The 27,269-nt window shown below is 32.1% G+C and overlaps 1 protein-coding gene across 1 annotated transcript in view; it reads right to left on the reverse strand.

Moving 5' to 3' along the window:
• LOC136039247 (ATP-dependent Clp protease proteolytic subunit-like) overlaps nt 1–27,269 on the reverse strand; it is a 44,089-nt gene that overhangs the window by 14,789 nt on the left and 2,031 nt on the right. Inside the window, exons 2-4 of the mRNA XM_065722802.1 lie at nt 18,212–18,396; nt 16,663–16,754; nt 6,979–7,171 (exon numbers count right to left, since the gene is read on the reverse strand). Of these exons, the coding sequence (XP_065578874.1) occupies nt 6,979–7,171; nt 16,663–16,754; nt 18,212–18,394 (468 nt within the window). The 5' untranslated portion in view covers nt 18,395–18,396. The remainder of the gene's footprint in view (nt 1–6,978; nt 7,172–16,662; nt 16,755–18,211; nt 18,397–27,269) is intronic.

Genomic DNA, 27,269 nt, shown 5'->3' on the forward strand with positions numbered 1-27,269 from the left:
AAGAAAAAAACAACAGATGCATCATTTAACAAATATTAAAATGTATTCAGAAAATTTACAAAATATTTAACAGTGTTCCATTATTTAATTTAATTTCATTTTTTACTAATATTATAAAAAACTAATACAATAATAAAGAACAAAAACTGAAAGAGTAAAAGAAAAAACCCAACAGATACATCATTTAACAAATATTAAAATGTATTCAGAAAATTTACAAAATATTTAACAGTGTTCCATTATTTAATTTAATTTCATTTTTACTAATATTATAAAAACTAATACAATAATAAAGAACAAAAACTGAAAGAGCAAAAGAAAAAAAAACAATAGATGTATCATTTAACAAATATTACAATATATTTAGAAAACTTACCAAATATTTAACAGTGTTCCATTATTTAATTTCATTTTTATTAGTATTATAAAAAACAAGTACATTAATAAAGAACAAAAACTGAAAGACAAAAAAAAACAATAGATTTATCATTTAACAATAATTACAATATATTTAGAAAACTTACAAAATATTTAACAGTGTTCCATTATTTAATTTCATTTTTATTAGTATTATAAAAAACAAGTACATTAATAAAGAACAAAAACTGAAAGACTAAAAAAAAAAAAAAACAACAGATGCATATTTTAACAAATATTACAATATATTTAGAAAATTTAAAAAATATTTAACATAGTTCCATTATTTAATTTCATTTCATTTTTATTAGTATTATAAAAAACTAATAAAATAATAAAGAACAAAAACTAAAAGAGTAACAGAAAAAAAACCAACAGATACATCATTTAAAAAATATTAAAATAAATTTAGAAAATTTACAAAATATTTAATAGTGTTCCATTATTTAATTTCATTTCATTTTTACTAATATTATAAAAAACTAATACAATAATAAAGAACAAAAACTGAAAGAGCAAAAGAAAAAAAAAACAATAGATGTATCATTTAACAAATATTACAATATATTTAGAAAATTTACAAAATATTTAACAGTGTTCCATTATTTAATTTCATTTTTATTAGTATTATAAAAAACAAGTACATTAATAAAGAACAAAAACTGAAAGACTAAAAAAAAAAAAAAACCAACAGATGCATATTTTAACAAATATTACAATATATTTAGAAAATTTAAAAAATATTTAACATAGTTCCATTATTTAATTTAATTTCATTTTTATTAGTATTATAAAAAACTAATAAAATAATAAAGAACAAAAACTAAAAGAGTAACAGAAAAAAAACCAACAGATACATCATTTAAAAAATATTAAAATAAATTTAGAAAATTTACAAAATATTTAACAGTGTTCCATTATTTAATTTCATTTCATTTTTACTAATATTATAAAAAACTAATACAATAATAAAGAACAAAAACTGAAAGAGTAAAAGAAAAAAACCCAACATATACATCATTTAACAAATATTAAAATGTATTCAGAAAATTTACAAAATATTTAACAGTGTTCCATTATTTAATTTCATTTCATTTTTACTAATATTATAAAAAACTAATACAATAATAAAGAACAAAAACTGAAAGAGCAAAAGAAAAAAAAACAATAGATGTATCATTTAACAAATATTACAATATATTTAGAAAACTTACCAAATATTTAACAGTGTTCCATTGTTTAATTTAATTTGATTTTTATTAGTATTATAAAAAACTAATACAATAATAAAGAACAAAAACTGAAAGAACAAAAGAAAAAAAAACACAATAGATGTATCATTTAACAATAATTACAATATATTTAGAAAACTTATAAAATATTTAACAGTGTTCCATTATTTAATTTCATTTTTATTAGTATTATAAAAAACAAGTACATTAATGAAGAACAAAAACTGAAAGACCAAAAGAAAAAAAAACCAACAGATGCATATTTTAACAAATATTACAATATATTTAGAAAATTTACAAAATATTTAACATAGTTCCATTATTTAATTTTATTTCATTTTTATTAGTATTATAAAAAACTAATACAATAATAAAGAACAAAAACTAAAAGAGTAAAAGAAAAAAAACCAACAGATACATCATTTAAAAAATATTAAAATAAACTTAGAAAATTTACAAAATATTTAACAGTGTTCCATTATTTAATTTCATTTCCTTTTTACTAATATTATAAAAAACTAATACAATAATAAAGAACAAAAACTGAAAGAGTAAAAGAAAAAACCCAACAGATACATCATTTAACACATATTAAAATGTATTCAGAAAATTTACAAAATATTTAACAGAGTTCCATTATTTAATTTCATTTCATTTTTACCAATATTATAAAAAACTAATACAATAATAAAGAACAAAAACTGAAAGAGCAAAAGAAAAAAAAAACAATAGATGCATCATTTAACAAATATTACAATATATTTAGAAAACTTACAAAATATTTAACAGTGTTCCATTGTTTAATTTAATTTGATTTTTATTAGTATTATAAAAAACTAATACAATAATAAAGAACAAAAACTGAAAGAGCAAAAAAAAAAAAACAATAGATGTATCATTTAACAATAATTACAATATATTTAGAAAACTTACAAAATATGTAACAGTGTTCCATTATTTAATTTCATTTTTATTAGTATTATAAAAAACAAGCATATTAATAAAGAACAAAAACTGAAAGACTAAAAGAAAAAAAATCCAACAGATGCATATTTTAACAAATATTATTATATATTTAGAAAATTTACAAAATATTTAACAGTGTTCCATTATTTAATTTCATTTCATTTTTACTAATATTATAAAAAACTAATACAATAATAAAGAACAAAAACTGAAAGAGCAAAAGAAAAAAAAACAATAGATGTATCATTTAACAATAATTACAATATGTTTAGAAAACTTATAAAATATTTAACAGTGTTCCATTATTTAATTTCATTTTTATTAGTATTATAAAAAACAAGTACATTAAGAAAGAACAAAAACTGAAAGACCAAAAGAAAAAAAAACAACAGATGCATCATTTAAAAATAATTACAATATATTTAGAAAACTTACAAAATATTTAACAGTGTTCCATTATTTAATTTCATTTTTATTAGTATTGTAAAAAAATAAGTACATTAATAAAGAACAAAAACTGAAAGACTAAAAGAAAAAAAAAACAACAGATGCATATTTTAACAAATATTACAATATATTTAGAAAATTTACAAAATATTTAACATAGTTCCATTATTTAATTTTATTTCATTTTTATTAGTATTATAAAAAACTAATACAATAATAAAGAACAAAAACTAAAAGAGTAAAAAAAAAACAACAAATACATCATTTAAAAAATATTAAAATAAATTTAGAAAATTTACAAAATGTTTAACAGTGTTCCATTATTTAATTTCATTTCATTTTTACTAATATTATAAAAAACTAATACAATAATAAAGAACAAAAACTAAAAGAGTAAAAGAAAAAAAAAATAAAACAGATACATCATTTAACAAATATTAAAATGTATTCAGAAAATTTACAAAATATTCAACAGTGTTCCATTATTTTATTTTGATTTCATTTTTATTAGTATTTTAAAAAACTAATACAATAATAAAGAACAAAACTGAAAGAGGTAAAGAAAAAAAAAAACAACAGATTCATCATTTAACAAATATTACAATATATTTAAAAAATTTACAAAATATTTAACATAGTTCCATTATTTAATTTAATCTCATTTTTATTAGTATTATAAAAAACTAATACAATAATAAAGAACAAAAACTGAAAGAGTAAAAAAAAAAAAACTAACAGATACATCATTTAAAAAATATTACAATAAATTTGAAAAATTTACAAAATATTTAACACCGCTCCATTATTTAATTTCATTTCATTTTTACTAGTATTATAAAAAACTAATACAATAATAAAGAACAAAAACTGAAAGAGTAAAAGAAAAAAACTAACAGATACATCATTTAAAAAATATTACAATAAATTTGAAAAATTTACAAAATATTTAACACCGCTCCATTATTTAATTTCATTTCATTTTTACTAGTATTATAAAAAAAAATACAATAATAAAGAACAAAAACTGAAAGAGTAAAAGAAAAAAAACTAACAGATACATCATTTAAAAAATATTACAATAAATTTGAAAAATTTACAAAATATTTAACACCGCTCCATTATTTAATTTCATTTCATTTTTACTAGTATTATAAAAAAAAAATACAATAATAAAGAACAAAAACTGAAAGAGTAAAAGAAAAAAAACAACAGATACATCATTTAACAAATATTAAAATATATTTAGAAAATTTACAAAATATTTAACAGTGTTACATTGTTTAATTTCATTTCACTTTTATTAGTATTATAAAAAAACTAATACAATAATAAAGAACAAAAACTGAAAAAGTAAAAGAAAAAAAAACTAACAGATGCATCATTTAACAAATATTACAATATATTTAGAAAATTCACAAAATATTTAACAGTGTTCCATTATTTAATTTAATTTCATTTTTATTAGTATTATAAAAAACTAATTCAATAATAAAGAACAAAAACTGAAAAAGTAAAAGAGAAAAAAACCAACAGATACATCATTTAAAAAACATTACAATAAATTTAGAAAATTTACAAAATATTTAACAGTGCTCCATTATTTAATTTCATTTCCTTTTTACTAGTATTATAAAAACTAATACAATAATAAAGAACAAAAACTGAAAGAATAAAAGAAAAAAACAACAGATACATCATTTAACAAATATTACAATATATTTAGAAAATTTACAAAATATTTAACAGTTTTCCATTATTTAATTTCATTTCATTTTTATTAGTATTATAAAAAAACTAATACAATAATAAAGAACAAAAACTGAAAGAGTAAAAGAAACAAACCAACAGATGCATCATTTAACAAATGTTACAATATATTTAGAAAATTTACAAAATATTTAACAGTGTTCCATTATTTAATTTCATTTTTATTAGTATTATAAAAAACAAATACAATAATAAAGAGCAAAAACTGAAAGAGTAAAAGGAAAAATAACAACAAATACATCAGGTATTGTATCCCCAAAAGCTGAGCTTCTAGGGGGCCCAATCAATACATCACCAATTTCAAATGCGGAACAAAAAACTAATATGAAATAAAACTATACATCAATACATAACAAAAAGTGGCAAAACTTTTGGACAAAGATAAAAAATACTAATAATTATAATAAAAAAATAATAAATAAAAATGCGGGAAGAGAATAAAATACAGAAATCTCACTACAGTCTAAGAAACCCACAAGCAGAATTAAACAATATCGTAAAAGATCTCTTACACGAAATATCGGAGGGAAGAGAATTCCATAGCTTAGTAGCTAGATAAACTGGGGGACGCTGGAGAAAAGAGATTCAAAACAGTGGAAGTTCAATGGATAAATGGGACTTACGAAGGGAAAGGGATATATTAGATGATGCAGCTTTTTTGAAAAAACTACGCATGCTTGTGGGAAGGGAACAATGTAATAATTTTTTAGCTAGGAGGAGACATTTCTTTTTTACCAGGGAATCAAGTTTATTAATACCAGTATCATTATACAAATCGACAGAAGGGTATCTTAAGGGAAGTCCAAACACAGCTTTATTCTGAAGGCGCCTTAGAGGAGTTAGTAGAGAAGAGCCTGCCACATCCCAAACAAAACAGCAATAAGAAAATTGAAAAACGCATAATACAGTGAGACCATTACCTCAGTGGGAAGAAGGGATTGAACTCTGTGGAGGACAAAAACCTGGCGAGAAAGAATACCCTGGAGATAGAAAGGATGGGGCTTATAAGAAAGGCACTAAAACACACTCAAAATTTTAATTACCTGAGTTTGCAGAATAAGGATATTATCAAAATACAAATTAAATATACAAGGAAAAACAACCAGGGAGCGACGACCTGCCGTAAACATTACTGTACCACTTTTAGACGCACAAAAAACCAATTTATTTGGGAGGGACCACTTCAGTGACATTATTGAATTTAAATTTTAGGTTCTAACTAATAAATTATGATTAGAAATAAAATCAAAATAAAACTATAAAACCATACGTCCTAAAGACTGACTCCTGATAATTCCTTGTAGCAGAAGATATTTATGTAGACCGGCCTTTCGTCACTACCAAGGTGAAAACAGCCATTTTTCTGGGACAGGAGGTCAAGGAGACAACCCAAACGCTTCAGTTATAAGAATACTCAGAGTCCCGAGTTCCGTCATTTCCTAAGTCGAGGTTTATTGACTTGTACACCAAATTAATTTCAAGTGGTTCCAACTAATTTTTCAGTAAATTAACACCAACTCTGACCGACAAGGCACTATTTTAACTACGGGTTACTTGCTTTTTACTTGTATTACATTCATTAAATTATCTGGACAGGAGGGGGGCGGAACTTTGGACCAATTCCCCTCCCATACGTGTAGGTACGATCCGGCATGGTTGTTGATCTGCACGAACAGATTTACCCACTTGTCTTAGATAAAAAGGAGACAAAAGAGCTAATATGAAGGTGATAGTTTTAACAATGCCAGTAAATCGACTTTATTTTATAAGACTTTATATAATATATTTATTATATTAGACTATTTATTATTGTCTTATTATATAAGACTATATAAGGACTTTATTAATGTAACAAATATGAGCAAAAGCTGCACAAATTAATCCCGGGGGCGAGGCTGTATCCAGGATTTTTTTTCGAAGGGTGTTACAAAGGATTTTCTTTTTTCGGGGGGGGGGGAAGTTTACAGAAAAAAACTCAAAAACGCATACAAATTTTGTCTATATCCATTTTTGTTACGCTTTTACGATTCAGAAAAATAAATCGGGGGAGGGGGTCAAACCCCTATCCCTCTAGATACAGCCTTGCCTGGGGAACTCATCTTTCCATACATGAAGGTAAGGTGCTGTATTGTCGTCGATCTATACTTACAGATGCTCCTCCAGATGGTTGATGGACCATTATACGTGAATTTGGCAAAGCATATCGCATTCCAGGAGATCCAGCAGCTAACAAAAGGCTTGCCATACTGCAGGCTTGTCCTACACACCACGTTGCCACTGGTGGTAGTATGTATTGCATTGTATCGTATATTCCTAGTCCAGCGGTTACACTTCCGCCAGGGCTAAAAAATAAGAGAAGGTGAAGTAAGAGACAGCTTTTATTCCAAAGAAAAAAAAGACATTGTTCAAGCAAAATAGAATGATGCACTCTAAATTAAAAATTGTTCCAAGTATAATGTTTAGTACCTGTCATGGCTAAAATACGGTGAGATAGATTATTATTTGAAAATGACAATCACAAGCTACAATGGACCAAAGTCAGATTTCAAGTCAAGAGAAAAAAATTTATTGTACAAATTTAGATGTAACAGATATACATACAAACAAGAACAAAACAAATTAAAAGATAATTAAAATTAAAGGTGGCTGAGAGTTTTCTTCGCATAATGACCGTTTACAATGAAGAAATATGTACAGGATTTGTTCAGTTGCCCCCTTAAGGTATTGACAAAAGAAATAGTGTTGTTCAAATTAATGTACCATATAGAAACCGAAGGTAATTAAGAGACTTGGAAGCAGAAATAATGGCAGGACCAGTCGAGATTTAGAGTGTGCAGGTTGACAACAACCGAAAACAAGAAATTCATTTTTGAAGAGGAAATTGACAATCTATTACCAAAAAACAAGCACAAAAGTTGTCAATAGCGGACTACAGTGACTACTCTTCGGACAGGAGCATATCAACCACGTACAAGAGATGACTTGTGGCAACAGATGTCTCAATAAGGAACGACGGTATTTTAGACAATGCAGACAGATTGAACTCTTGAATTTGGTAGGGCTTAAATATCTTCTTAACACGTCGATTTAACAGGTTGAAGTATAGATATTCAACTACTACAGAGTCCTCACCCGTATCTATAATAGTCAGTACCACTACCACCATTTGATGCCATTGCCATAAAGAGGCGCCATAATGCCATATTGAATATTGAATACCCGTATCTATAATAGTCAGTACCACTACCACCATTTGATGCCATTGCCATAAAGAGGCGCCATAATGCCATATTGAATATTGAATACCCGTATCTATAATAGTCAGTACCACTACCACCATTTATGCCATTGCCATAAAGAGGCGCCATAATGCCATATTGAATATTGAATACCCGTATCTATAATAGTCAGTACCACTACCACCATTTGATGCCATTGCCATAAAGAGGCGCCATAATGCCATATTGAATATTGAATACCCGTATCTATAATAGTCAGTACCACTACCACCATTTATGCCATTGCCATAAAGAGGCGCCATAATGCCATATTGAATATTGAATACCCGTATCTATAATAGTCAGTACCACTACCACCATTTGATGCCATTGCCATAAAGAGGCGCCATAATGCCATATTGAATATTGAATACCCGTATCTATAATAGTCAGTACCACTACCACCATTTGATGCCATTGCCATAAAGAGGCGCCATAATGCCATATTGAATACCCGTATCTATAATAGTCAGTACCACTACCACCATTTGATGCCATTGCCATAAAGAGGCGCCATAATGCCATATTGAATATTGAATACCCGTATCTATAATAGTCAGTACCACTACCACCATTTGATGCCATTGCCATAAAGAGGCGCCATAATGCCATATTGAATATTAAAGATATTGACATATAAAAGAGGCGCCAGATTGCCATAATGAATGCCTTTGTCCCGCACTTTAGAAAAGCCAATGTAGTTTGTGAGTGAATGGCTGTTACAACAGCCAAAGAAGCATCTATAACAACAGCATAAACATTTGGCTGTTACAACAGCCAAAGAAGCATCTATAACAACAGCATAAAGATTTTCATTTTTTTACTCCTGCCCTTCTAGAGTCAACATGAAAACCGCATCAGAATATGTCTTAGATTTATTGAATTCCAAAATATTTAATTGTGCATTTTTATAAGTTCGGTTGTGCAGTCTGAATATGAAAATTTACAATTTAAAACTTTTTTTGCTTGTTGCGAGTAAGTTGTTCACTGTTCAATCTATGCTTAGTTTCTTTTTCTGCTTTGAATTTAACGAGAAAAGCTACAGAATTTACGTTTTTTTTTATTTCATCGACACTCAATACGTTTAAGATCAACCTTGGGAAAGAGGAAAAGGAATAACATGAAATTGAGCATTTTACCATACCATTTTCAGTTAAACGTCCCACGGTAAAAATATACGCATGCTGTTACATTACGCATTATGTGTTCTTTTGGAAAAGCGATGACCTAAAGTTAAATTAAGTTTACGGTTTATCGTGAAGCTAGACATTCCCCAAATTTGGAAACTTACTAAAGCGTATTTTTACTTTGGGAAAGCCAGCCAGAGGAACTGCATTAATAGGCGAATTGAGGACAGCTTTTTCCAATGAATATTCCTGCGATCCTAGTCCAGGAGGCTAAGAGGTGAAAAGTGGGTGAAAAGTTGCATATTGCACTTTGTTTGCTTTTCCTTTTTCTTTATTTCCTGATTGGAATTATTGACATAGCAAGTTGATAATGGTCAGTTTATTTTTATGAAAATATTTTTATTTGGTTTTAATTAAAATAAATACAATAACATCCTAGAGATTAAATTATGAAATTCCATTTGTCTTAGAAGAAAAGAATACAAAACAACTTAGTCAAGACGATTGCTGTAACAGTCGCTAAATCTGAAGTAAGGTATTTGCTATTGTGATAAATATAAAAAAAACATGTAAATCGAAGTCCTACGCCCAAAATGTGCAGACAAAGGAGGCTAAAGGAAAAGCAACATTAACCAATCACAAAATCTAAAAATAATTAGTACTTCTCTTTCCTCCTCTGATTTAAGCGTCTTTTCTCTTTTTTGGTGACTTTTATTCATAAGATAACGTTTGCTTGGAAAGTATTACCAATTTGCATTATTTCTCTTTTATACCTTAGATGTTCGCAAATTTTGATCTCACTTCATTAGCCAACATATCATAATGCTCGAGCAGAGAGCCAAGATGATGCAGCAATACTTATAGACGGAAGAATCGAGTCTGAGGAGTTGCTTTACTGATGGTGCGTCTTTAATTACATCAGTCAACCACTTTGTGGTTTCCCAGGACAAAATCACATATTCATCAGAAACCCAAATCCCAACTATTGGAATTTATTGTGTTCTAGTTGCTCAAGCGTTGTGCAACAATATTTGTAGATCAATGAGACTCGAGTCTTGGGTGTTAGCCTAATATTGATGCAACATTAACTACATTAGTCTATAACTTAAGATTGCCCAAAACAACAAGAGCTAAGAGCTCATATAGCACTTGTGACGAGGTCGAAAGAGCCAAGAGCTCATATGGCATGAGCTCTAGCAAAATACTAAGAATCAATAGATTGATTTTAAAAAAAAATCAGATGCTTAATGCCGATCGGGATTTAAAATAAGAGCTCTGAGACACGAGGTCCTTCTAAATATCAAAATTCATTAAAATCCGATCACCCACTTGTAAGTTAAAATACCTCATTTTATCTAATTTTTCCTCTCCCTTCAGTCCCTCAGTATGATATGAGCTCTAGCGAAATTCTAAGAATCAATAGATTGCTTTAAAAGGAAAATAATGCCGGTCGAGATTCAAAATAAGAGCTCTGAGTCACGAAGTCCTTCTAAATATCAAAATTCATTAAGATCCGATCACCCACTTGTAAGATAAAAATACCTCAATTTTTCCTCTCCCTTCAGTCCCCCAGATGGTCGAATTCGGGGAAAATGACTTTCTCAAGTCAATTTGTGCAGCTCTTTGAGACGCCTACCAATTTTCATCGTCCTAGCACGACCAGAAGCACCAAACTCGCCAAAGCATAGAACCCCACCACCTAACTCCACCAAAGAGAGCGGATCCAGTCCGGTTACGTCAATCACATATATACGACATTTATAAGCGTTTTCCAAGATTTCTGGTTTCCAAGATTTCGATTTCCCCCCTCCAACCCTCGATGTACACGGATCCGATTCGAATTGAAAACTGAGCATCTGAGACATAAGATTCTTCTATATATCAAGTTTCATTAAGACCCGATCACTCATTCGTAAGATACCTCGATTTTCACGTTTTCCAAGAATTTCGGTTTCCCCCTCCAACTCCCTTCAATGTCACCGGATCTGGTTTAGATTTAAAATGAGAGTTCTAAAGCACAAGATCCTTCTAGATATCAAATTTCATTAAGATCTGATCATCCATTCGTAAGTTACAAATACCTCATTTTTTCGTATTTTTCCGAATTATTCCCCCACCCCCAACTCCACCAAAGAGAGCGGATCCGGTCCGGTTATGTCAGTCACCCATCTTGGACTTGTGCTTCTTCTTTCCATCAAGTTTCATCCTGATCTCTCCGCTTCAAGCGTTTTCCAAGATTTTAGGTTCTGCCCCCGCCACCTTTCCCTTCACCGGATCCGGTCGGGATTTAAAATGAGAGCTTTGAGACACAATATCCTTCTAAATATCAAATTTCAGTAAGATCCGATCAGTCCTTCGTAAGTTAAAAATGCCTCATTTTTTCTAATTTTCAGAATCAACCCCCCCCAACTCCCCCAAAAAGAGCAGATCCGTCCCGGTTATTTCAATAACGTATCTAGGGCTTCTGCTTATTTTTCCCACCAAGTTTCATCCCAATCCCTCCATTCTAAGCGTTTTCCAATATTTCAGGTCCCCCCACCTCCCCCCAATTTCAGCGGATCTGGTCGGGGTTTAAAATAAGAGCTCTGAGGCACGATATCCTTCCAAATATAAAATTTCATTAAGATCCAATCACCCGTTCGTAAGTTCAAAATACTTCATTTTTTCTATTTTTTCCGAATTAAAAAATTCGGAAAAAATTCGGTTAATACCAAGTGCCATGAAAATGAATATCTGTAAGAAAATCAAGCCTCATGTGATACAACTTACGGTGGTCAAGTTGTACTAGTATTGTCCAACAATATTTGTAGATGAAAGAGACTTAAGTTTGAGGTAGTAGTTTATTATTGATGCTTCATTAACTACATTATTCTATCACTTTAGGGTTGCCCAAAAAACAAGAGCTAAGAGCTCATATAGCACTTGTGACGAGGCAAGAAGAGCTAAGAGCCAATAGCTCATATGGTATGAGCTCTAACAAAATTCTAAGAATCAATAGATTGATTTAAAAGGAAAATCAGAGGCTTAATACCGGTCAAGATTTAAAATAAGAGCTCTGAGTCACGATGTCCTTCTAAATATCAAAATTCATTAAGATCCGATCACCCACTCGTAAGTTATAAATACCTAATTTTTTCTGATTTTTCCTCTCCCTTTAGCCCCCCAGATGGTCGAATCTGGGAAAACGACTTTATCAAGTCAATTTGTGCAGCTCCCTGACACGCCTACCAGTTTTTATCGTCCTAGCACGTCCAGAAGCACCAAACTCGCCAAATCACTAGACCCCTCCCCCCAACTCCCCCAAAGAGAGCAAATCCAATATGGTTACATCAATCACGTATCAAGGACATTTGCTTATTCTATCCACCAAGCTTCATCCCGATTCCTCCACTCCAAGTGTTTTCCAAGGTTTCCCCCTCCAATTCCCCCCAATGTCAAAAGATCTGGTCGGGATTTGAAATAAGAGCTCTGAGACATGAATTCCTTCTAAATATCAAATTTCATTAAGATCCGATCACCTATTCGTAAGATAAAAATACCCCAATTTTCACGTTTTCCAAGAATTCCGGCTTCCCCCTCCAACTCCCCCCAATGTCACAGGATCTGGTCGGAATTTAAAATTAGAGATTTAAAGCACAAGATTCTTCTAAATATCAAATTTCATTAAGATCTGGTCACCCTTTCCTAAGTTACAAATACCTCAATTTTCAAAATTACCCCCCCCCCCAACTCCGCCAAAGAGAGCAGATCCGGTTAGATTATGTTAGTCACGTATCTTAGACAGGTTTATATTCTTCCCATCCAGTTTCATCCTGATCTCTCCGCTTAAGTATTTTCTAAGATTTCCACCCCCCCCCCCCCCCAATGACGCTGGATCCAGTTGAGATTTAAAATCAGAGATCTGAGTTACGAGGTCCTTCTAAATATGAAGTTTCATGAAGATCCGATCACTCCTTCGTAAGTTAAAAATACGTCATTTTTTCTAATTTTTCAGAATTAGCCCCCCCCCCCCCCAATAGAGTGGATCCGTTCCAATTATGTAAATCACGTATCTAAGACTTCTGCTTGTTTTTCCAACCAACTTTCATCCCGATCCCTCCAAACTAAGCGTTTTCCATGATTTTAGGTTCCCCACCCCAAACTCCCCCCAATGTCACCAGATCCGGTCGGGATTTAAAATAAGAGCTTCAAGACACGATATCCTTCTAAATATCAAATTTCATTGAGATCCGATCACCCGTTTGTAAGTTAAAAATACCTCGTTTTTTTCTAGTTTTTCAGAATTACCCCCCCCCCCCCAACTACTCCAAAGAGAGCGGATCCGTTCTGGTTATGTCAATCATGTATCTAAGACTTGTGCTTATTTTCCCCACCAAGTTTCATCCCGATCCCTCCACTCTAGGTGTTCTCCAAGATTTTAGGTTTCCCCCTCCAATGTCACCAGATCCGGTCGGGATTTAAAACAACAGCTCTGAGACACGATATCCTTCCAAACATCAAATTTCATTAAGATCTGATCAACCGTTCGTAAGTTAAAAATACTTAATGTTTTCTTTTTTTCCGAATTAACGGGCCCCCCACTCCCCCCAGATGGTCAAATCGGGAAAAAGACTATTTATAATTTAATCTGGTCCGGTCCCTGATACGCTTGCAAAATTTCATCGTCCTAGATTACCTGGAAGTGGCTAAAGTAGCAAAACCGGGACCGACAGACAGACCGACAGAATTTGCAATTGCTATATTTCACCTGGTTAATACCAAGTGCCATAAAAACGCATATTCATCAGAAAAACGACTCTCATGTGGTGCAATTTATTGCGCTCAAGCTGAATCTCAAGACCAATCTTCTCTGTTGTTATGCCTAAATTCCTTAAATTGAAGATAAACCTGATTATTAAATGGGTGATAAAAAGTTAAATTTACCTGCTAAGGCTAGACACCGTACTAGTACTATATATTTTAGTGGAGTCGGATACATCACTAGAGGTCTACTTTTTTATTTACCCTTGTTAAAGAGACAAAATATTTTACTAGCAGCTGAGGCTATCGAATGATATATACAAAAAAAGTACACTAAACTCTTTTTTCTCTCTTCCCCACAACACAAAAGTCTAAATCGTCTTATCCCCCCAAAAAAAATCCTGGAAGTTTCAAGTTGATCCCCCAGTCGTGAGAAAAAGCAAGGTAGACTTACCATAAACTAAGAATGAAATTCATAACCATTTCAATTAAGCCTAATGACTGTATGTAAAATGAGAAAATACTCGTTTGGCTACCAGTTGTATAAGGCAATGCAACTGTTTTTAGTGCTAAGATTAATGATTGGCTGGGAGTAGAAGGCACTTACCAATCATATAGGTACATTATTTTTGAGGTCATCCCGTTACTGGAAAAACTCATAACATTTTTATTGCAGGATATATGATCTTGGGCCGATATTCCGTCCCGTCTATTTATTTAAAACTAATATGAAATATCAAGACAAGTTATTTAGAACTATTGTTTATCTGCAAATCCACTGAAAAATGGATAAAAAATATTGTTTCCCACTTCCTGGAGACATTGAAATTCGTCCATGAACAGTAATAAAATACGCCATGACTGCGACACACTTTAACTCTAATAAATTTCATTTTCTCTTAAGAAATTTTGCTTTTTACTTTTTAGTACATTTGGAGATATAACGGCTTTTAAAACTTGTATTTTACCCTTATTAGTATTAGTAAACTAATTAGTATTAGTAATTAGTAATTAGTATTAATAATTAGTAATTAGTATTAGTATTAGTAAAGAATTTAACACGATTCACACCTTCATGCTGACAAAATCTCACTTCTAAAACTTTATGCGAGACCACGCCCACCTCTATTTCAAACAATCAATAACCACAATATTCACTTGTACACGATGACTGCCATAGCTGTAAACGGTATCTAATTTCCATTTAAGTGTTGATCCCCTAGATTGACAAAGCTAAATAAAGGCGTTTAAGGACATTGGTTACAGCTTCAAAAAAAAAAAAATTTTGCGGCGAACAAAAAACGAGGATAATTCCAGTCAGTGGGAAATGAAGAATATTGTGCAAAAGAAGAGGAACAATTCTCGCTTATTCTTCGTCACGTCATGCTTAGTCAGTGTGGTCTTGCAGATTATATGGTTACAGTTTCCATATCAGAGCACCAGCAATGGTTATTTTCATTACATAAATTATGATTGGTTTCTTTTTACATTTTTCTTCTTTTTCTGTCAGAAAGTTTCGTATAGAAGCAAATAAGGTAAATAAAACAGTCTGTCAAAGAATTACACAAGGCAATCAAAGAATATCTATAAAAATCTATCCTGATACATTGTGCTAGGTTCATGGCTAAAGTACGGCACCCTAAAAATGAAAACCCATAAGTACACAGCCAGAGCACAAAAGCTACTCAAAGCCAAAGATAATGTTACAGTTTCTAAACCAGAGCATGAGGAATGTCTCATTAAACAGGTTTTATTTCTCTTTTTTGGCTAAACACGGAACTCAATGGAATAAACAGCACTGACCTATTACAGCTTTGCCGAGGCTAAATAGACAATATATGTATAGATAACTGGTCTTGCCTAACTATAGTTTTAGTTGTGGAGTTTGAATCAGCATTTGTCAAACAAGTTATATAATAATACTGTTTGAACATTACAAATTAATTACAATTAATTATATACGGTTTGAACATTACATATTTGAACATTACATATTAGAAATAAATTTGCAGGTCGGGTTTTTTCAATTCTAATGAAAAACCTGGTATAAAAAGGGGATTCCAGTCTTGGGACTTCACCTGCAGCCCTCTGACCATACAAATAAAAAAATCCTAACCATTTTTTTTAGATTATGTTGATTTCAAGCCGTAAGACCAATTTCAGCAAGGGTTGTACCCATGTTATAACATATATCTATGGAATCTCACTTTTCAAGTAGATTAATTAATAGAATTTAAGGCCTTTGGCCCCGGAATGATGCCTAACACGTTACAGATGCATTTTTTGTGCTTCTCAGATATTCTGATTAAATCGCCATCTTGAAATGATACGACGCTACGTGGGACCAATGGTGCTCAAAGAGCACAAAAATCGAGATTGAGCATTTCCTAATCCGTTTCTTCATTCGGAAGTTTGTTCCCAGCATTTAGAATCAAAGCTCTATCAGACAAGCATTGTAAGTCAATAACAGGGTCATTTACAGGCAGATACACGAGAGTACAAAATTGTCGTTTGTAAGTGGGCTCAGAAGTTCTTTTTCCTCTATAATTTCACATATAAAATGAAACGATATACATAGATGGTGCTAGATACCTTAATTACACCGCATGTGATTACACCTAACTATATATGTGAGCAGCAAATATGAAAAGACTGCATTAAATGGCAACAGCAAATAAATGTAAATACCTGTTGATATACATGTGAATTGGCTTTTTGCTACTTTCAGACTGGAGAAAAAGCAGCTGTGCAACAACTAAACTTGACATTTCATCTTGAATCTAGAAAAACAAAATTATTTCACTGAGAAACAGCACTATAAACAGGGCCAGTGTTTATGACCTCTGGAGTTCCCTCTCCCAGTTCTTTCAAATTTATCTGAACTATTTTCCCCCCGTTCTTCATTTTAACTGCATTTACATAGTTTAAGGTTGGCTTATAACACGCAGTGGTTAAAAAGTATTCAAATGCATGCATTTTCACAGATCTAACCTCAAGACGGGGGGGGGGGTAATAGGATTTTTATGGTACCTGAACGCAGGAGTGTAGCTCCAGCATTTTCATTGGAGGAAGGCTAGAGGGATCCATATAAGGATAGGATAATAATTTTTTTCTCCGAATTATTGGGGGGCAACTGCTCCCCCCCCCCAATAATGCGCGGAGCAATTTCCCGAAACGACGACCCTGCTCGAAGGAGAGGGTGCTTCAAAAAAGGTCTCAGCAGCGTGACTGTGCACAGATATGACTGTAATTACCCAGTTAAATATTGTTTTGTTTAATATCTAGATACTTATTTGAGCTTTTTGAGAATCATTTATCAATACTATTTTACTACTTTTTAATACTTAATAATTCTAGAAAATTTGAGATCTACTGGCGGAAGAGGACATACGTTGATCACATTTCTATCTTAATGGGGATTTTTATTTCTTTAATCAGAAAAATCAAATGTATACTTCTTCAACTAATTATAAAACATAAAAATAGATGGTTAGCATAATAAAAGAGATATATTTATAAAAGAAACTTGCTATTATACATATATATATTTCGGAAACGTGAGTAGGGGTGGGGGCTTTCTGTCACTACCCCTCCCCCTACTCCTAAAATGTTGATATTTTTAAGACTGTTGATTTATTATATTTTTCTAGCTATTTCATCTATTCTTCACATTTTTACGGAGTTCTGCCCGCTTCGATGTTAAAAATTCATGTATAGAAGTCAGATGCATTTATTCTATTTCTTTAAAAATAATTAAATGAGTAACCAGAGGTCTACCAAAGCCTACGGCAAAGACTAGTAGTGACATTATAGCCTTTAAGTGGATTAAAAAAAACAATAGTCTAATTCCAATTTTCTGGTAAGTTATGTTGCTGGAAAGTTTAATTTAACTACTCATCTTAAATTTTCCTTGTTCTAGGTTTCATCTTATAATTATGAGAATGCACATTAGGATACGATATAAACTAGAAATTTGACAACAATACATAAAGCATACAAGGGCTTAAGATCCAACCTGCCAACCATAGCCCATAAGGCAAGCAAAGGGAGGTTGCATCAAACTTAATTTACAAGAGCCTTCATCCCCCTAAAACCATAAAAGGGTCAAAGATACAAAAAATCAAGCTATAGCAAGGTCGCATCGGGCTATATTTACAAGGGCCATAAGAAGTGGAGGGAGTAGGAGGAGCTTATTCTAGTATTTTCACCCTATGTACAGATATTTCGAAATACTTACAGGACCCATGACGCAAATGATTCGCTCCTTCAATAATCTTGAGTATATGTCATAGGCTCTTTCCCCTCTTCCTGTTTGCTCAATTACAATTGGTACCATAAACATAGAGGGTTGTGAATGGGATAAATGTCGGTTTAGGCTTCCAGTAAGACATGACTGAAAAACTTTTCTCAACAATGCCATATCTAAAAATATGCAGCTTTTAGTAAACGAAACGGACTACCCTTGAGATAGACCAATTAATGTGGTGATATTCAGAGTTCAAGCAAAAGAGCATAAGAAACTAATTGGAGAGGCTATTTAGGTTTGTCTACAAAAAAAAATAAAAAAAATAAATAAAAAAAAATTCAATCTACTACTACTGCTACTAACAACTCACCGCAGCACCAAGCCACCAGAGGCCAACACAGCTAAGCACGATCTTCCTCCATCTCAATCTTTTCAAAGCCTCCCTCTTTACACCTTCCCAGAAAGTTCCCATTTCCTTTAAATGTTTCTTTATGACATCCTCCCACACGGACGAGGACGACCTGTTTTCCGTTTAGCCCTAGGCGTTTAGCCGAAAAGGACGATCTTCGGCAATCTGTCATCCTTCATCCACAGAGCGTGCTCTAGCCATTTCAACCTTTCTTTCATTATAGCCCTAGAAAGCAGGATTGAAGAACATTTTAAGTACACTCTACTGTTTGAAATACGGTCAGTCAGCCGGGTACCCAGAACAATCTGTAGGTCATTTCTCTGGAAAACATCTAGTAAATCTTCATCCGCTTTTCGGAGCACCCATGCTTCAGAGCCATATTTGACTGTTGTCATGACTGTACCATCCAATATTCTAATCTTGATTGGCAGATTTATCTTCATATTCTTTCAAACTTTTTTTTTTTAACCGTGAAAAAAATAAGATAAGATAGATAAATTTTATTTTGAAAATGTACACAAAACACTGTGCAGCATTTGCTAGAAAGCCCCAAAGAGTTTGTTGGCACCCTGAGCCTTGGCTATTCTACTTTTAACATCTTCACTGCTCCCACCATCTTTACTAATAATATTACCAAGGTGAGTGAAGCTGCCCACCTGATGAATATTTTCGTTACCCAACGTCACCTTTTCATCTTCACTTATTCCAAGCCTTAGTGACTTAGTCTTCTTAACATTATTTTTCAAACCTAGCACCCTGAACTCATAAAACCTCTAGAAGTTCATTCATTTTGATCATACTTTCATCTAGGATGCTTAAATCGCCAGCATAATCTGATTCCTGGAGAGTTTTTCCTCTTCATTGGATTCCCTGCTTTCCCATCGCCTTTCCTGTACTCCTTAAGACGAAGTCCATCAAAATGAGTCATATAAAGGGGGATAGGACACAACCCTGCTTAACTGCTGATTTAATACAAAACCAGCTGCTAACCTCATTCCCTTAACCACAGCAGCATTATTCTTGTAAAAAGCACTAAACACTTTAGTGTATTTGTCTTGTGTACCATATAAAGATAGGACCTTTGCTAAAGCTATTCCGTCAACAGCATCGAGCACTTGCTCATAATCTATAAAATTGAGGGCCAAAGGTGCTTGGAAACTAAGGTACATCTCAATTATTAACCTTGAGTGAAAATTTGGTCAACACATCCTCTACCTTTTCCAAAGCTGCCCTGTTCCTCTCTTAAAACTTTGTCTACAGCATCTCTCAGTCTAAAAAGTATCATATTACTAAGTAATTTGCTACCTACTAAGACCAGACTAATGCCTCGATAATTACGACACTCACTCTTACCACCTTTTTTATACAGTGGTTTAATTAAGGTTTTCCTAAAATCATTAGTTATTTCTCCTTTTTCAAAATCATGTTCATTATCTTCAGTAGCTTATTCCTAACCTCAGAGCCACCATATTTAAGAAACTCATTTACCATACTATCAGTACCTGGAGCCTTATTATTTTTTTTATCGTTTAAGTAATGTCTCTAATTCTTCCTCACAAAACAAATCTTCCTTCACATCCAAGGTATCACACAATTTTTCATTTTCCTCTATATCTTCTCCTGCAATTATATCTCGGTTTAGCACATTCTCAAAATGTTCCGCCCATCTCTCTTTTACTCTTTCTTTATCATTAATTGTGGCCCTGTCTCTATCTTAAACTGGGACAAGTCTGGACTGGCTACTCCCTCTCAATTTATTAACATGCCAGTACAATATTTTACTGTTATGCCATCTAGCTGCATCTTCCAGATCCTCAGCAATTTTGTCCATGGCCTCGACTTCACACCTCCTTAGATCATATTTTAATGCTTTCTCTATTTACATTCCTAGCTGCGGTCTTAACTTTCTTCCCTAAGACACCATCAGCAATTTTACTACTAAAATTATTCCATCCATCTTCCACATTGTCAAATTTTAAATTCTCAAGTTTAGTAGCCTATTCAACTGTTCCTGGAAAGTTTCTCTGAAATTCTCATCCTGGAGTCTACCAACATCATAACTTCCCGGGAGGTAGCTACCCTTCCGAAATGTCAGCTTTAAATTAACCCTAGACACTACTAGATGCTGATCTTTACTTTTAACATCAATAACAACATTCCTATATACCCTAATATCTTTTATTGATCCTGCCAGGCTTTGGTTTACTATAACATAATCAATAAGGTTTGCTGTCTTACCATCACGTGAATACCATGTCAACTTATGGGTCATTTTATGACCAAACACTGTATTGGTTATAACTAGATTGTTATACCTAAAAAATTACAAAAGTTTGTAACCGTTACTGTTTTTTTTCTACACCAAATTTACCTAGGCTAGGATACCATCTATCCCTTTTCCTACCAACCTGGGCATAAAAATTTCCTAGTAAAAACACAATATTTTTACCTGGGACCCTGTCTATTTGCTCCTGTAACTGTAAGTAAAATTCATTTGAGTCACTAGTATTTCCGTTAGTTGGTTCAACAGGGGCATGTACTACTATAACTGATATCCTGAACTTTTTAGTCATAAAATGAGCAATTAGTATTCTATTATTAATACCTTCCCAGCCTAAACAAGACTTAGCAGCTTTTTATTCATCACGAGCCCTACTCCCTGTCTATGTACCCCATCCTTCCTGCCTGAGTAAACAAATTCTATATCACCTAATTTCATGCTTCCTACCCCTGAGAAATGAGTTTCTGAAACTCCTAATAAGTCCAGTTCTAATTTTCATGTTCCTTAAATCATTGAAATCAGTTTGGCCTCAAGAAAAGCAATGATCCTGGATGCCAGTGCACGACGGGGATCGACATATCTTCTCAAGTCTACACCAAAGCGCTTAAGCCGGCTTAGAACCGGACAGTAAGAAGTCCCTGGGACCTCCAGTTTGAATGGAGGCTTTGTACAATCCTGAGCCCATCTTCAAATTCAAATTCACATTATTTAAAAAACATGCGACGGACAGAGCCGATTGTTAGTTTTTATTGTCATGCACACACAAAAATCCGTCGACAAGTCAAAATTAACATTCACAAAATTATAATATATAAAATTAACAACAATAATTGTCACATACATACGAAAATAAGTCGACAAGTATACACAAAATTATAATATATACAATTAACAACAATAATCCGGATTAAAAAGTCGACCCAGCATTAAACAACTTAACAAACGAGGGCACAAAACTAAGCTCATAACGAGCATGTGACACAGTCACAGGTTGACACAGTCATCTTGGTCATAACATGTCACTTCAATCAACAAGAGTCAAAATCCTGCACGGACAGTCCCAAGCCTATTACCTCCAGCTCATTATATATTCATGTCTACAAATATTATGCTACTAAAGGGAAATCACAAGAAATGTTTTTCTTAAAAATATTTCAATAGCTTAAAGGGAAAACTTTCAATTTTAAAGGTATCAAACAGTTCGTGGTAACAAACTGTAGTAAGGAGCAACCTGGCTCAATAGTAATCGAAACTCTAAAAACCGGAATTTGATACCAATAATTACACAAAAAAATCGCATTTTAATGCTGATTTTAAATATATAAGTTTCATCAAGTTTAGTCTTACTCATCAAAAGTTAAGAGCCTGAGAAAATTTGCCTCATTTTAGAAAATAGGGGGGGAAACCCTCTAAAAGTCATGGAATTTTGACGAAAATCACACCATCAGATTCAGCGTATCAGAAAACCCTACTGTAGAAGTTTCAAGCTCCTATCTACAAAAATATGGAATTCTGTATTTTTGTCAGAAGACAGATCATGGATGTGTGTTTATTTGTTTGTTTTTTTTCCCAGGGGTGATCGTATTAGCCCAGTGGTCCTAGAATGTCCTGAGAGGGCTAATTCTAACAAAAATTAAAAGTTCTAGTGCCCTTTTTAAGTGACCCAAAAAATTGGAGGACACCTAGGCCCCCTCCTACACTCAGTTTTTCCCTAAGGCTTCGGATCAGAATTCTGAGATATCCATTTTATTCAGCATAGTCGAAAAACCTAATAACTATGTCTTTGGTGACGACTTACTCCCCCACAGTCCCCGTGGGAGGGGCTGCAAGTTACAAACTTTAACCAGTGTTTACATATAGTAATGGTTACTGGGAAGTGTACAGACGTTTTCAGGTGGATTATTTTGGTTCGGGGGAGAAGGGGTTGAGGAGAGGCGATTACTTGGAGGATCTTTCCATAGAGGAATTTGTCATGGGGGAAGAGAATATCCATGAAGCGGGCGCAGGATTTTCTAGCATTATTTAAAGAAAAAACAATGAAAAAGTAAATATGAAAGTTTTTTCAACTGAAAGTAAGGAGCAGCATTAAAACTTAAAACGAGCAGAAATTATGTATATAGGGCTCAATTCCTCCTAATACCTCGCGCTTTACGCTAAAGTACTTTTAGTAATTTCAACTGATTATTCTATGACCATTGTGATCCAGGGGTCATTCTTAAGGAATTGGGACAAAATTTAAGCTTTAGTGTAAAGAGCAAGGTATTGAGGAGGGGGCAAACCCCCTCGTACATGTAATAAAAACATACGAATATAGAAATTCGTTACGTAAGTTAATTCGTAAGTTATGCATATTTTTTACTAATAAAAACGTTCGTAAAAAATTAAAAGTTCTAGTTGCCTTTTTAAGTAACCAAAAAATTGGAGGGCAACTAGGCCTCCTTCCCCGCTCCTTTTTTCTCAAAATCGTCTGATCAAACCTATGAGAAAGCCATTTAGCCCCCAAAAAAATAATATGCAAATTTCGTTTTAACTATTCATGTGTGGAGAGCCAAAATCAAAACATGGATTAATTCAAAAACATTCAGAAATTAAATTTTAAAAAAACGAGTTTTTTTAACTGAAAGTAAGGAGGGACCTTAAAACTTAAAACGAACAGAAATTACGCTGTATATGAAAAGAGATGTTCTCTCCCCAAAACCCCACTCTTTACGCTAAAGTTTTTTACTGTTTTAAAAAATAGAGTTGAGAGAAAGAGCCAAACTTTAGCGTAAAGAGCGGGTGTTGAGGAGGGAACATCCCCTTTCATATACAGAGTAATTTCTGTTCGTTTTAAGTTTTAATGTCGCTCCTTACTTTCAGTTAAAAGAACTCTCTTTTTTTATTTAATCTACATACTAGAACCATGTTAGGGTGCCATGGTTTTTTCTCTTGTCAATTACCATACTCTTTGGATCCAAGCCATAGAGGACAAAACTGAAGAAAATCAGACATTTGACCCTTAACATGGCTATAATTGCAATTAAAACTAACAGTACCAAAGTCAGTGTGAACAAAAAAATTTTGATTGGGGAGGGAGAGAGGCCAATAAAAAAAATACTTTTCAGTTGGAAAAACATCATATTTTTCAGAAAAAGAAACAATATTTTGCCTTCATATGTTTTTGCTCTTTTAGAATGGATTTGAACTCTCTTGTGTAAGCACCTTTGGAGTCTGCTTCTTCTTGATCTAACCTTGGAAAGGTGGTTTCAAGCACTTGAGCTAAATTGTAAGGGTATTTTCTTTATTTGCCCTCATTTCTCTCTCAAAAAAAAAAATGGTTCATTCTTTAAAAATATATACAAAAAAAGGATATCTTTAGAAAGTGGAATAAGAACAGGATTGAGTGCAGTCTAACTTAATTTGCAGGTCAAGGCTGAATCTCCACTTCAAATTTAAGTCATGTTGACTATATACCTATTTTTTTAGAATCTTTTAAGAGGGTAAATCCAAGGAAAGATTGCAAATTTACAGAAGAAGAAGAGAAACTAGAAAATTCCTTCCTGGATTCTAATTTAGACTGTTGATCCATTGCTGAGAATTTTGTTTGCATAAAACAATAATTTTCTACATTTACAACAATTTGATTGCAGAGAAGTTCCAAGGCATGTATTAATAATTATAATAAAAACTATCATTATATTTATAATAAATTATATAAATATATTATTATATTTTATATTACAAATATATTATTATTTTATAATATAATATATAATAAAAATAATAATATATAAAAATTTTAAAATATTATACAATATAAAAATTATAAAATATTATAAAAAATAATATTATAAAATATGATAATAAAATAATTATATAATAATATATAATATATAATATTATAATAAAATAATATTTTATTATAAATATATTATTATTTTATATTATATCATTATATTTATAATAAAACTATCAAGATCTTACTTCTTATTGATCTGTTCAGAGGAGAAAAAAAAATGATGAATATTTGAACTCTAGTACATACAGTGTATGTCTTGACAATAGAAAATGCTCAAAACCCTAGCATATGGTTCTCAGATGAGCTTAAGAAGCTGTGATGTCAATAGAAATAGACTCTAAATGTTTGATCAGCAAAAGAGCCAAACTTTTTACATTTTACTTTTTGCAAAAAGGAAGCAGCAGAGGTATACATTTGAACACCCTTCTTCATACCCTATTTTGGCATCTACATTTTTGAAAAGTACTGTTTATTTAAAATTACAATTTGTAAAATGAAATAAAAAAGTGGTGTTCACACAATTATATTCATAATCATTCTTACTTTGAGCTATGTTACATGTGGGTTTAAGTACTTCTTTTAACCAAAATTTTATGCAACACCTTGCATAAATAAGTTAGTGCAAGAGGCCTGGCAAATCTGAATCATTTAACGAAAAAAAGTCAAACATGTTGTGCTATGGATGCAGCATAGTTAAATTGAAGAGGTAAAGGTAAACTTCTATCTGATATTTTTCTATTTTATTTGATTCTACCTAATTCTATCTGATCTACTACCTTAGGAAGTAGGGTTAAGCTAGGTGAAAAAAAACTTTCAGAAACAAGTGCAGGGTCTAAATCAAGGCCTATGAAAGTACATTCCATATTATATCCCCCTTTCAAAGGGGGAAGTCCTTACTTTCAAAGGAGGGCGGGACACTGACCTCTGCTGAACTTGCTGTAGATTTACTGCGCAAAGATGAGTGCTGGTGGAAAGAAAGCCTGCTGCTAAGGAGTGCATTACCTAATACAATTAACTTTTATAATTTTGTTTATGTTTCAGTTAATTTCTAAGCTAAAAGATGAATATACCACTTCATGTGCCTTTCAACAGTCTTTCAAAGCATACTAAATGCTATCATTACCAGTTAAAATTCTTAAAATGACCCATTAAATGACACCTTGTTCCTTATCTAATATTTTTTATGTGTGTGTGTCAAGTAAAACTAAAACACATCATTTGATTCATAGTATAGTGCTAAGTTGATATTCCAAGTCATGTATTCCCCATGTATATATTTATTATGATAATTTTGCATTATTGTATAATTGCCAATATTCTAATTTTGTCATTTTTCAATACTGTCAATAGTTAATGGACAGAGTTGGACTGCAAATGAGACAAAGCAGAAAAAGAAAAACATTTTAGTTTATTCAATTTTGCTGCTTGAAAGCAATAGGTAATTTGGCACATTTTCAGTAATACATATGAAACTTCTTTTTATTTTATTTATATCAAACTTTTTCTAATACAATTTTGTTGCTTGAAAATAATGTGTGATTATACTAATTTTATGTTAATTTCATAGATCAAAAACAGTTTGTAATTTGTCTCATTTTTACTCCAAACCTGTGAACTATTAAGTTGAAAAATGACAAAATTAAAAGATTCAAAAGGGTGGATTTCATGGCTCAAATGGAATTTCTGATGGTAGTGATTTGTGTATATGGAAAGAATGTTAGAAGGTGTATTAAAGGGCTTTGTCACAAATGCAGGTATAGAGTATGTTCATAATGAATGTGTCATATAAGGACAAAATTAAAAGAGTGGGTTTAAGGGTTCAAACTAGAATTAACAATGGTAGTGATTAGGTTATTAGGAAAGAGGGTCAAGGGTACTTAAAGTGGTATACTCATCTTTTAGCTCACAAGTTAACTGAAGCACCAAAAATTTGCTTTAACTTGGTTTTACATAATCATGCATAAAAACTACCCCTGAGAAGGAAAAACCATAATAACAAAAGGATAAAACTGTTGATTTCCTTATTCAATACTCTTTACAAATATGATTGTTGCTACCATGACAATTTTACCCCCCCCCCCCCTTCATGTAGCCAGATACAGCCTTAGGCTATATGCTGTTCAAAAAATTTGAAAATGAATAAAATTAATTAAACATGCATTCCAAATATAACCATGACTGCTATCACAATGGTTCCGAAGTCATACTAATAGAGGCAGATATAGCCCTGAAGCATATACAAATGTTTACTTATTTTGTGGGTTTATATTGCTTCTTTCTTTTCTTCCTTTTTTGCTCATTTGTAAACAGTTCACACAAAATCATGCTGAAAATTCAGTCCAAAAATAGGTGTTTCCAAAGCTGTTGAAGCTCCTATGGGATGAGCTGGCAAGGATGACAATGTCAACCTTCAAAATGGGTTCACACCATGCTTAGACAAGAAGCATTGCATAGAAAAGATTCCCAATAGGTGATCAAATGATGAAATCTGTGAGGCAGTTGGTGATTCTGTCATAACTTCCTTTAAAAAAGGCAGTTGGTCACTACTGATACTGTATTGCATAAGCAAATAAAGCATAGT

The sequence above is a fragment of the Artemia franciscana genome, chromosome 19 (genome assembly GCF_032884065.1).
Source record: "Artemia franciscana chromosome 19, ASM3288406v1, whole genome shotgun sequence".
NCBI classification, from domain to species: domain Eukaryota; kingdom Metazoa; phylum Arthropoda; class Branchiopoda; order Anostraca; family Artemiidae; genus Artemia; species Artemia franciscana.